Source organism: Natator depressus, chromosome 5 (genome assembly GCF_965152275.1).
Source record: "Natator depressus isolate rNatDep1 chromosome 5, rNatDep2.hap1, whole genome shotgun sequence".
NCBI classification, from domain to species: domain Eukaryota; kingdom Metazoa; phylum Chordata; order Testudines; family Cheloniidae; genus Natator; species Natator depressus.
The window spans coordinates 44223854-44237515 of record NC_134238.1 but is presented as its reverse complement, the minus strand read 5'-3'; the positions used below and the strand labels follow the sequence as shown (position 1 = coordinate 44237515).

At 42.2% G+C, this 13662-nt stretch overlaps 1 protein-coding gene across 1 annotated transcript in view; it reads right to left on the bottom strand.

Annotated features, from left to right (window-relative positions):
* Positions 1–13662, bottom strand: part of DMGDH (dimethylglycine dehydrogenase) — a 69209-nt gene that overhangs the window by 30978 nt on the left and 24569 nt on the right. Inside the window, exons 6-7 of the mRNA XM_074952672.1 lie at positions 4006–4254; positions 2728–2926 (exon numbers count right to left, since the gene is read on the bottom strand). Coding sequence (XP_074808773.1) covers positions 2728–2926; positions 4006–4254 — 448 coding nt within the window. The remainder of the gene's footprint in view (positions 1–2727; positions 2927–4005; positions 4255–13662) is intronic.

The following is a 13662-nucleotide window of genomic DNA, read 5'->3' as shown; positions in this document are numbered from 1 at the left end:
TCTCTGCTCCTTATCAGAGGTGTCTCCTCTCTGTTCCCCTTCTCCCACCCCACTGGTTTCCAGTCTTAGTCTGCTTCCCCAACCAGCTCCAGTCTCCTCTGTCTGGTGGTTCCCAGTCTCAGTCTCCTTGCCCAGCTTGTCCCATTTCTTCCCTCAACTCCCCGTTCCAATTTCCCTCTTCCCTCCCAGCCTCCAGTCTCAGTCCACATACCCCTAACCTCTCTTCCACAGACTCTTGTCCCAATCCACTTCCCCATCCAGCTCTTGTCACCTTTGAACTTGAATCAGGCAGCTTCCTCATCACACTGCCTGGATAACAGTTGAAAACACAGGAGAGACAAGCTCCCTGCTCTCACTTCCAGCGCCTGGACTCAACCCTGCCCGCAGCCTCCGAAAACTGCAATTGCAGGGAAAGTCCACCTCAGCCTAAGGCTGGAGCATGCCTATATGGATGGAGTCTTCAGAGATTTCTGTAATGAAGGTCCGACAATTCTCTACTAAGCATATGTGATCAGTGATTTTTCTCAGGCTAATAACTTGGACAAGTTTAGATGGATTTTCACAGAGATGACAAAAGGCACATCCCTTACATAAAGGCCACCCCTCTGCCATATTTCAAGTCCCTATTCCAAAGCATGGAGACTCTAGATCTTTTCAAACAAAAGAGCACCAGAAGTTTTTTAACATGGGCCAAACAATATATTTTTCCTGAGCCTTATTCTCAGAAACAGATGAAATGTTTTAGCTGAAACATATTCGGCCTAAGGCAGACACCCATCACAGAAAATTTCAAGGCTATCTGGTTAAAGTTTGGCAAAGTTATAAACAACTGAAAACTAGATCTTATAATGGGAAGTGTCTGGCAACCTTAATAATATGTAGCAATACCAGTCCCAGCCATAATAATTATTAACCTGTCTACACACTAAAGTGCGCAGCAAGCTGTTGGCGTCACACAAATAATAAATTATTACAAAAAAAGCCACACACACTCGCTTAGACTTCAAACACACTGTTCTGACCGGGAACTCTAAGATAAAGACTACCAATGTACACACAAAATTACAACATACATGGAAACATCTGCTTCTATAGTGTTCTGAGTGTAAATGACCCCTGAAATACAGATACCCCTGTCTCACCAATATCCCCATTAAACGTTGGGTCCCAACATTCAGAAGCTAAACAAATGTATACTTGTTTAAAAAAATTAAGTTTATAATAGGAATAAAACCCTCTCTGCTATCTTCAGTCAGTTCAATATGGACCTTAATCCTATTCCCACTGAAGTCACTTAAGTGGGAGGAGAAAAGGGCCCACAGGCAGTGCAATTAATGTAATAAAGCAGTCTTTTTTGGAACCCAGTGCTTTAGATAAGAATATTAAGTGTGTAGTTAAAAGGTGAAATTTTTAAAACTTCTTGAATTCAAATAGCAAGTGTACTTAATCATTCAATTCAAAATGATCAAACTATTTTATTTTGGGAGCCTGGGAAAGCATCTTAATCTCTTATATAGTTTTATATTTGAGGGTTTGTAAAGTGAAGAGAAAGTGGATAAGGCCTTACTGGATTCTGATCTGATGATTAGGCAATTATCCATTCATCTTGGAGCAATGATCAGCTGAGGTAACGGAATGTGGCAAGGAATTTAGGGTGAATACGTTGTAGACCATGATTAACGAAAATGTTAATATAAGAATATTACAATGAGACAGAATGAGCAGCACCTGATCTCCTCAAACAGTACCTTCCCCAGTATCTACCACCTACCTCTAACATCCAACAACACTCACCTACAGTATCCATCTTCTCAACCTCTGGCACCCCTAGTACTCTCATCTGGCACACCCCTTCCACAACAGCCAATACTCCCAATACCCTTTTAGTACCCTCTGCTTCGTACTTCTTCACCCCTCTCCACAAAACATACAACATTCCATTTAGCACCTCAAATGTTAAGCTTCGTTTGTTCTACTCATCCTTGCCACAACTGGAATTGCACAATCCTTTGCAGCTGCAAAATAGCCCATGGAGAAGACAATGGATACATCTACACTGGAATAAAAGAGCTGTGGCATGGCTGCAGCTGGCTTGGGTCAGCTGATTTGGGCTTATGGTGCTCAGGCCCCAGGGCTAAAAATTGCTGTGTAGATGTTTGGGGTCAGGCTGGAGCTAGCTCTGGGACACTCCCCCCTTATGGGGTCCCAGAGCTCAGGCTCCAGCCCAAGCCTGAATGTCTACATGACAATTTTACAGCCCCACAGCACAAGCCCCAGGAGGCCGAATCAGTTGACCTGAGTCAGCTGTGGGTGTTTAATTGTGTGGCCCAATATGGCCCAAAGTTATTTGCACAAATAAACTGAAAGATGTACTCTAAGAAACAGTGCTGACAAGATTCTATCTTGGTACACACAAAATGTTAAATACTACTGATTTCATGACATTGGCCTTGAGGTTAACTGTTCCATGCTGCAGAAGAAGAGGAGCAAGAACAGAAAAAGAGCTGGTGAGAAAGAGCCACAGGATGGGTGGGAGTGGTGACAAATATATGGCCGAATATAAGGAGATGCACAAGATCAGATGGTTGAGGCCACTTGCAGGCACAGGGTAGTGTGCAGTATACTTTAAAAAAACAAGGTCAGTGATGCTGAAATTGAATGCAATTGTAATTAGCTTTACTTTAATACACGATGGACAGAAGTTAATGGTGTGATGAATTTACTCACCCAAAGCCAATTGCTACCCAGTAATTCCTGACACCTTGATGCGGTCCCACCATAGGAAGAATGTCTGGAGAATATGTGATAGGACCAGCAACTGTGTTAATGATGTCTGCTTGTTTCAGGACTGGGACCATTGTCATTGCAGCCTCAATATGATCCATTATTCTGTCTAAATCAGACTCAAAAAGTTCCTTTCCAAAACCTGCACAAATATTTGATACATATTATATGTTTGTAATAAACTGTAAATATTTGTTTTAAATATATGCATACAATATATATATATATAAGCAATAGCAGTATGTAATTCATCAGTCTGTATATCCACACCTTTTCTATCTTTACCTCACAAAACCCCATTTCCCTGTAAGAAGAGCACAAACTGAGGGCAACTGGATTTAAGTCAGCTTTCATTTTATTTCTCTTGATCTATGGGGAAGCAGTGCGGCCTAGCAGCTCAGGCACTGCACTAGGACTCAGGAGACTTGGGGCTTGTCTTCAGGTACAGTGCTATAGCAGCACAGCTGCACCAGTGCAGCTGTGCTGCTGTAGCAAAGACACTACTATGCTGACAGGAGAACTTCTCCTGTTGGCGTAGTTAATCTACCTCTGTCAGAGCTTCTCCTGTTGACATAGCTCTGTCTGCCCCAGGGGTTAGGTCGGTATAAGTATGTCTCTCAAGGGTGTGGATTTTTCATACCCCTGAGTGATGCAGACATACCAATATAGGTCTGTAGTGTAGACTTGGCCTTGGACTCTATTCTTGGCTCTGTCACTGACCTTTTGGATGACCTTGGGCAAGTCATTTACTTATCTGAGTCTCAGTTTCCCCACCTGTGAAATGGGGATAATGATATTACCTGCAATGGTAAAGCATTTTGAGATCTACTGATGAGAAGCACTATGTAAGAGCTAGGTATGATTATTATCATTAACGACACAAAGTCTCAACACTGAAGCAGGAAAGAGATGGACAGGCACAGGAGACTTCTCTAGTGCTGGTCAAAGCCCTTTGTTTTTATGGATCTATTTCATTCATATATACAATAGTCTGTCTTCGTGTTCAGAGTGTTATTTCTGTTCAGTCTCTCACAGAGGCTGTAGTCATATTTTGAAAGATACGCAAAAAAAGTATATGTTGCAACTAAATTTTCAATAGCTTCCACTTCTCATCATACAAGAAAGTGTTATAAAGGGAAATATTCTGCTGTGCTTTATATTATTAAACTATTTTCTATAGTTTATCAAGCTTTGAAGATATATGTAATTTTTTTAAATTACCTGGTGGGACTCCATTTGTTACCCAGGACTCCTGTAGTTTCATTTTCTCCTGACTTTCATATGGACCAAATAAAAGCCCATCCCTTTCCTGTCTTAGATAATATGATCCTTCTAAGTCACGAAGCACAGGCAATTCCATTTTCAGGACTTTCACTTCAGGAATAGTTGATGTGACAACATACTGATGGTGAACAGGTATGAGGGGATGGTGCAGTCCAATCATTCTGCCTATTTCACGAGCCCAGAAGCCTAAGAAACACAATAAACAACTATGCTAATATGCAAACAATTTCAGTGAATGGATTTTGTCACTCAGGTAACCTTTATTTGCCATATAGCAATGTTACGCTGAGCTGATCAGACTCAAAATAAAGGTTAACCCTGCGTATGCCCTGAAAGCCATTTTGAATTGACAGATTACTACAACTCTGTCACTCTTGGGATTTAGATCTGTGTGGATGTGTTTGCTTACTTTAATCTATAAATAACTCTCATTTCTTTTTCCTTGTTAATAAACCTTTAGATATTTTATTACAGGGATTGGCTACAGGCATTGTCTGTGGTGTAAGATCTAGGGTACCAACTGATGTGGAGTAAGTGACTGGTCTCTTGGGATTGGAAGCAACCTGAATATTTTGTGGTTTTTGGTGTAGGTGACCATTTATCACTAAATCCAGCTTGCTTGGGTGGCAAGATAGACTGAAGAGTCTAAGGGGACTGTCTGTGACTCCATGGTAAGGCTGATATTAGGGATCCAGGAGTTCACATTTGTTACTGGCTTGGTGAAATCTAATTATAGAACATACCACTAGTTTGGGGTGTCTGACCTGTTTTTGACAGTCCACCCTGAGATGGGCCCTCACAGTCATGAGCCACTCCGGACAGCGTGACAGTAGACATGAGATAAAGAATAGGTCGAACATGGACAATGCATGGACAGAGCATGCTGTGCTGGGATTGGTTCCTGCAATCCAAAAATGTGTGATGTAATGTACAGTAAATTCAATGAGATGTGTAAATGTATGTAAAGAGAGAGGGTTTCTGTGTAACTTTGGAGCTGTGATGTACCCTTCATCCATCCCCTGCATTTGAGTCTGATCAGCTCAGCATTACATTGCTGTATGCCAAATAAAGGAACCTGAGTGACAAAATGGGGAGTTGAACTGAGTGCTTTGGATCCTAGAAGGCTGGATGAAGTGTTCTCCCAGAACTGGAAAAGATGTTCTGGATAAGCCTAGTGGAAAAGGTCTTGGAGGGAATCCCAACAATGTGCACCCCAAAATACTGCAAATATGCCTACAACCCAAGGGATTCATCAAAGGTGGCTATGCCATCTTTATACTCCCTTGATTCTTGGGGTTTCTAGGGCCCTTGGTACAACTTAAAGCAGCCACAAGACTCCTTTGCCTTCTGATGGTTAGGGATCATTGGAGTTCAACATTTTTTATGTTTGTTAAGAATACAGAAGACCATGCAGATCTTCCCAGTGGGCTGGAGAAGCTACATGGTATGTGGATGAGCAGCAGATTGACAGATGTAATTCATTGCTGACAAATGCAAGATAATGCACATTGGAAAGAATAATCTGTACTATTCATACAGTGTTCTAAATTAACTGTAACCACTTCAGAAAAAGGCCTGGGCACTTGTGAGGACAGCGCAATGAAAATCTTTGAACAGTGCACACAGGAAGTCAAAAGAGAAAGTAATATTAGTATGCACAAGGATGTGATGGAAATTAATAAAGAAGATATTATACTGCCTTTATATAAACCAGCGGTACATCCTCACTTGGAATAATTTGTTCAATTCCGCTCACCCTCTCTTTTTTAAAAATGTAAAGGGAGAAAAAAAGGCATCCAAAGACAAGTAGCAAAAGTGGTTAGAAGCATAGAATACTTTTGTGGAGAAAAGATTGAAAAGACTACCACTGTTTAGAGAAGAATAAATAAGAGAGGAAACAAAAAAGATATTCAGAATAAGGAATGGTACACAAGAGATAAATCAGTTGTGCCTACTTATATCCTCTTTATAATACAAGAACAAGGCAACAAATTTAAAATTCATGAATGGAAATATTTTCTTTACAGAATACATAATAGACCTCTGCAACTCATTGCCACAAGATATAATTGAGCCCCGACCTTAATAGGAATCAAAAGAGGGTTAGACATTTATATGGGTAATGAAAACATACACAGTTATATGAGATATAACTGTCCTGATTTTTCACACTTGCTGTCTGGTCACCCTACACTACTGTGGTAATCTTTGTACAAAATATGCCTTATGATGTATCATTTAAAAACTAATAATGTGCTGGTCAGTAATAACATGGTGATATGTATGTAGCAGTATTACATATAAAGTTATGAAATCCCCCTGCATGATGTTATCACATATACAAAACCACACAACCCAGCCTAGGAAAAGGTTGTTAAACATATCTATCCTAAATAAAGAAATGTGTTTTTACCTCAATTTAAATATAAGTAGTAAACAGGGTACTCAAGACAGCAGAGGGAGGAGACGGCAGGAGACCAAGCAATTTGCATTTTAGCAAACACAGGTGGTAAGAAAGAGCATGGAGCCTCATTTACCACCAGACTCCATGTCACTTTCTTTACTGATTGAATAAACTTTGCTTTGAGGGATAATCTTCAGAAGAATCTATTTCAAGGGTACACTGGACTATAAATCGAAGGGGCAGAAAACTCCATGCTTTCTCTCTCTTTCACCTAAGACGACAAAGGCACCAGCATCTGTGGGACTCTGGGAGTGATCCTGACGAAGGAAAAAGTCAGTTGTCATCTTCCTGGAAGACTGTAGGTCAGAAAGACTGTCTTAAACAAAGCCTTGAACCAACACTTGCTAAATTAAGTTTTAGACTTTTAGATGCGTTTTCACTTTTATTTGCTTGTAACCATTTCTAACTTTATCTCCTATACTTGAATTCACTTAAAATCCTATCTTCTTTTGTTAATAAACTTTTTTTATGTTTTAATCTAAACCAACCCAGTGCTGCGTTTAAACTGAACTGTTTGGTAACTCCATGTAAGGTAGCAAACTGTTGAATACTGACTCTGTACAGGAGCAACAAACCTTAATATATGAACTGTCTAGGAGAGGGCTGGTAAGTGCAGAACACGTTTTGGTGAAAATTCAGGCCTGAGAGTGTTTTAGGGCACCCTTCACACAGTAACCAAGGCTGGCGGAAGCCAGAGTGTGGCTGGTGTGTTGCTGGAAGGCTGCTGGGGATCAGAGCTGCTGGACCAGGGCTGCTGCTATACAAAGACACTCAGGGTGTGATCTGCCTGCTGTTCGGCTGTTTGTGAGCAGCCTAGGTTGGGAGCTACAATAGCATAGCATTGTGAAACACCCAAGGTATGGGGAAAGTGGTGACATAGCCTCTCATTGGTCTGGCCTCACCCTGGAATAAGACATACTGATGTTCCAAGAACAGGACTATAATAATTTTTATTATTTTACTTGCTCACAGAAAAACAGAACAAGAAGGGCAAATGGATGCCACAACATGTATATCCTCCTCTGCAAACAAACAAAACTGGTAGATTTAATTTTAGGTTTACTAGTCTTAACTGTGTTCCTTTCAAAATGTGCACTATAAGATGTCGTAAACAGCTTCTTAAAATTGAAGATATTTCCTGAAATATATTACTATAGTGCAGCTGTCTGTATATGATCTCATGTTAGATTTTTGACGACAACCGATATGGAGTTAATCATAAGCAGAACCTCCAGTGTTATTCAACACCACTTTTTAAATCCACTTATACAGGTATTGTACTTAACTATTTTTTATGTTGACTACAGGATTCAGTACTGCAGTATTGAATTGTTGCTTACTTAATTAGCCCAGGGCAACAGCTGGGATCCATCACTGGTTCTGTGCCTAAAAATTCTGAACCGTGTGCAAAAAAAAAAAAAAAAAGTCTTAAAGAAAGAATGTGCTCTCAGAAAAAAAATTCTAACTGGAAGCAGATGTCAAACTCCCCCTCTCATGGGAGAGATAGCTAAAGCAAAAGCATAATTTATACCTTTAGAATTTTTCTACATCAAAGTGATTAAAAACATCTCAGAGAGAAATATTTAGTGTTAGTATTGTTTGGCAAATTTACATAGCAGGTAGTCTGGTAAGATATTGCAAAAGAAAAAATAACTCAATTAAAAAAAACTAAATGTTCCATTTCTAAGTACATTCCCAAACTGTTGTAAAATGGAACAACTGCTGTGAGGTCAAATATCTGTATATGCAGTATGCATATCTAAAATAAAATCACCATTTCTTCAGGTTTTATTAATAACTCTATTATAAATACACTGCTAGCCTCCTCAGCAAGTTCAACACCAGTTAGTTTATGTCAGGGATTATTCATTAGGGGCCTGCTTATTTAAAAATAGAAAACTCACAAGTGGAACAGCTTCAAGTTGGTTTAAACTTGTTCATTCCAGTTCCACAGCAAATGTTGACTGTGCCCAAAAAAAGAGCAGATAGCTCTCTGATTAACCCTGCTGTGCTTCGAGTTAGCAACATGAGTCTAGCCATGGCCGGCATCAAAATTAACAGTAATGATTTGAAGGGCTGGGGTTGAAATGAAGAGTGAATGGTGGCTGAAAGAAAGTTAATAGCATACAGTGGTCATAGTAGTGGTTGCATACCCTGACGTAGAATGTTAAGCAATATCAACTTTAAATGTTCAGCGTTTGGCTGAACACTTAGCTGTACATTAGAATTAGGCTTAGCCAAGCATATCTTTGGATTAATAAGTTATCAAAGCAAATGAAAAAGCCTAAGAGATTTCACAAGGCTGCAGATTGGCTTTACAAATAATGATAACCTCTGGAAAGCAGTTGTGAGGAAAGCTGTATATAATGACAATTGACAACACAACCAAAAGGATGCCAATCACACTATAAAATATAAGGAAAGTTATTAAATGTGCAAACTTCAGCAATATGCTCTAATGCCAAGTTTTCAGAAAATGGGTGCCTGAAGTTTGACATGTAAGTGGTCCGATTGCCAAAACCCAGCAGCTCCCACTGCCTTCAAAACTTCTGAGAATGATGACAAGGGAAGTCTGGAACCTGACAGCCAGGGGAAAAGATTCTGGAGCATATCAGAGATCCAAAGGTGCCAGGAAGAGCTGGTCAGAAGTTTTCCGATAAAACAGAGTTCTACTGGAAAATAACGATTTGTAGAACACCCGACAGGTTTCATGGAAACATCTCGGGTCCAGCAAACTTTTGGCAAATCAAAGGCAGGATTCCAGCAGAAGGGTTTCCTGCCACTTGCCTGGGCAATAATGACAATTTCCCAAGAATGACAGTCTCGCTCAGCAGCTGTTGGGGTCAGGGGAGGATGTTTAGTTTCGGAAATACAATACTATGTCAGTGTTTCTGAAATGAATTTTTTGGGGAAGTTCCAGTTAGCAGGAAATTTTGATAAATTTGGTTTTAGCCCAATTCAGACCATATTCAAATTTTGAAATAGCAGTATTTCTCATAAACTGGAAATCCCATGTTTCATCCAGTTCTAGTGCCAGGCTGCATGTGTTTGATTAAGAAAGAGTAAAACCATTTTGAAGCAGAACTGGATGAGCTGGAAAAGCACAGAATGGGAGGGAAGAAAACATGGTATCCTCTAAGGAAGACAGTGAGAGATAAAGGGAGGAAGAACAGGATGACAGGGAGGGACAGAACTTGTCAGAGGCCTGAAAATCCCTTCACTCCCAGTGTTCTTGATACTTGACATAAGATAAAACATGCACAAGGTTATAAAGTTATGTGTGTTTACTTATTCATAGACGACTTTAAGGTCAGAAGGGACCATTGTGATCATCTAGTCTGACCTCCTGCACACTGCATGCCACAGAACCTCACCCACCCACTCCTGAAATAGACCCCTAACCTCTGGCTGAGTTACTGAAGTCCTCAAATCATGGTTTAAAGACTTCAAGTTACAGAGAATTCACCATTTATACTAGTTTAAACCTGCAAGTGATCTATGCCCCATGCTGCATAGCAAGGAAAAAAACCCTCAAGGTCTCTGCCAATCTGACTTGGGTGAAAATTTCTTCCCGACCCCAAATATGGTGATCAGTTAGACCACTGGTTCTCAACCAGGGGTACGTGTACCCCTGGGGGTACATAGAGGTCTTCCAGGGGGTACATCAACTTATCTAGATATTTGCCTAGTTTTACAACAGGCTACATAAAAAACATTAGTGAAGTTAGTGCAAACTAAAATTTCATACAGACAAAATGACGAAGTAAGCAATTTTTCAGTAATAGTGTGCTGTGACACTTTTGTATTTTTGTGTCTGATTTTGTAAGCAAGTAGTTTTTAAGTGAGGTGAAACTTGGGGGTACGCAAGGCAAATCCAACTCCTGTACAGTAGTCTGGAATAGCTGAGAACCACTGAGTTAGACCCACCAGGCAGATACCTGGGAAAAAATTCTCTGACACTCAGAGCTCTCCCGACTTAGTGTTTCCCTCTCCGGCCATTGGGGATTTTTGCTACTAGCAATTGCTGATGGGCCACATGCCGTTGTAGGCAGTCCCATCACTCCATACACAATTACACTGAAAACTATGTTAAAAGAACGTTATTACGGTTACAAAGTCAAGTGCTCAAAAGACAGAAAATACCAGTATCAAGGTTGTCTGTGGAACCTTAAATATGATACAGTCTCTAATTAAATGATCAGAAACTTTTTTTTTACTGGTCCCATCTTATTCAGCACACAGTGTGAATAGACTAAGTCCTCCAGGAAGTGTAGAGACACCACAATTCCTGTACGCTGTAGATGCAGTCTTTGGTTTCCCATGTCACACCGCCTGCTGGGGCAGAAACAAAGCCTCCCAGGACAGGAGAGTCATAGGCTGCAGCTATGCAGATCAGTAGGAAATTTGTTACCTCCTTGCTGTGCATAGTCCTGTTCATAATATAGGGTTTGCCTTGGCACTGGTGTGCTCATCAGTGAGATACTACACACAAGATGGATGGAGCTCTATTAATGAGTAGCTTCCAATATTTTTTCTCATTGTTCAAAGTGTGGCCATTGGCTTTCTTTACTACATGAATTCAAACCCTGCTCTAAATACAGAATTAATTACCTCATCGTTTTTTCTGTCGTGGTCATCGTTACGGTATCTGAGTGCTTCACACACATTAATTAACCTATCTTCCCAACATCACTGTGAAGAGGAGGTGTGGTATTATCCCCATTTTATAGATGGAGATCTGATGCACAGTCTGACTAAGGCAAAAAAATTAACAATTTTGTGTCCAATCTGAGCTATCTAGGACCTGATTTTGCAGAATACTTGGCATTGTATAGAACTTCATATATTCAAGCACAGCTCCCATTTACTTCAGTGCAGATGTGGGAGCTCAGCACTTCTGCAAACAAAGCCCCAGGGTCTCAAGCTGGGCTACCAGAAAATGAGGAACATACAAATAGTGACCAGGTCTAAGAAGTTTGGCTCAAGTGACTTGCTCAGCATCACACAGGAATTCTATGGCAGAGGCAGGGATAGAATCCAGTTCCCAGGACAGCACTAAGTGTTCTTATTTATGGGACTATCCTTTCTTTTCCTGCAATCCCCTGCTTCATTCATTTCAGTTTCCAACTTCTGCAACAAATGAGTCCTACCAAAAACAGTCCCATTTACTATACAACTCTGATTCACCCCCAGAGCAGGTCCACGGTCCTCTGCAGTATAGCAGGCAATAATGGAATTAAAGATTATTACAATGCATGTGCACAAGGGGGCCTAACAGCAGTTGGAAGAACCACCTTAATTCTGGCATATCCAAACTTTTGAGTGCTTGACTTTGCAACCTTAATAATGTTCTTTTAATGCAGTTTTCTTGTATATACTTGCATAGGATTTTTTAAAAATAGAAAAAACAGAAATTCCATCATGTGGCATCATATGACATCCACCTCAGCCATCAGCGGGGTTGGAACCTTTTAGATCCACCACACAAACCTCTGCTGCTTAAGCTAAGGGAGTAATTGATAGTAATATCATTTGTCATCCTCTGTGCGGACAAGCACTAGAGGGGGATGAAACATACACTTTACCACTGGTCTTCACAGATATTTGCTGACAGCAGAGGAATTTGCTGACAGCGGACTCAGGAATCTTGAATTCCATTCCAAGCTCTGTAGCGGACACAGACACTGCTGCCTATTTTCACCAAGCTTAACCCCTCCTGCCCCATCCCCTCTAACTTGTTCCTTGTCTCTTTCTCATCCTTGGCTCCTTCTCCCAGTTCCTTTCTCCTTGCTCATTCAATCCCAATCTTCACTCCTCAGGCTTCTCATCTCAGTCGCAGTCTCCTTGCACAGCCAGTCCTACTTTTCCCCTCTGGGCTCATTGTCTGAGCCTCAATCTCCCTGCCACTCCTAGTCTCTCTCCACACCCTGTCCCTCTTCCTCCCTCCTGCTCCAACACCTTGTTCACAGTCTCCTTACCTAGTCAATGCCAACTCCCCTGTTCCTGGCTCCTCATCCTATCTGCTTCTCCCCCCACCTCCACTGACTTCCAGTCTTCCATCCCAAGTTTCTCATACAATCTCAGTCTCCCACTCCACCTCCTCCTTGTCCCAGTGCCTTTGCCAAGCCAGTCCCAGTTCTTCATCCACACTCCATCTCCATGTCAGATCTGTCTCTCCTTCCCCCATCCCCTTTGCCCCCCATTGGTTCCTAGTCCGTTTTCCTGTCCAGACAGTCCCAGTCTTCTCCCCCTCCCGCCCGCCCCGTGCCACTTGCTCCTGCAATATCGGTGCTCCCCACAGCCAACTCATTGGCTCACACACCCAGTCAGCTGACTATATAGCACCCAGGCCCAGTCTCTTTGCCCAAAAAGCCCCAGCCTCCCCTTCCCACCCTCTGACTCTCAGTTCCAGCCTCCCTTCTTCCTCACCTTCAGCTCCCAGTCTCCATCTCCTTGCCCAACCAGTACCAGTCTCTCCTGTCCAGCTCCTGCTCAGTTTCTCCCTCACTGCAGTCCCAATCTCACCAGAGTCCTTATTCCCATTTACTTCTCTCCCTCCCTCTTGGTTCAGCTTTTGTCCCCTTCTGTATGTGAATCAGAGAGCTTCCTCCTTCACGTGGCCTGGGGGGTTGTGGGGACTCACTCCCTTCTCCCAGTGCTGATGCCTGGCCTAGGATGACCATATGTCACAGCACAGGGCTTGCCCAAGCCCTGCCCCCCCCCACCCCACCCCCACGTGGCTGGCATAAGCCCTCACCCCCTGCACACTGCCGGACTGAGCCACTTGCTTGAGGCCCATCCCCCGATGGGCTGGGATTGCTAGTTGCTGAAACCCTACCTGCCCCGTGCTGGAGCCCTGCCTCCCCTCCCTGCAAGGGGCTGGCATCCCTGCTTACCCCCTCCAAACCACACCCCACTTTTTTGGCAAAAGTGGGTATTTGTCTGTTTGCTCTTGTCAACTGATCACGTGGGCAAGAGCAAACAGGACGAATGCCCACTTCTGCCAAAAGAGTTGGGACGGTCGGGACAGGGCTTAAAAAGGGGACTGTCCCGGCCAAAACGGGCCATATGGTCACCCTAGCCTGGAGCAGCCGGAAGCAGTCCTTCTGAGTCCCCATAGCCTTAGGCTG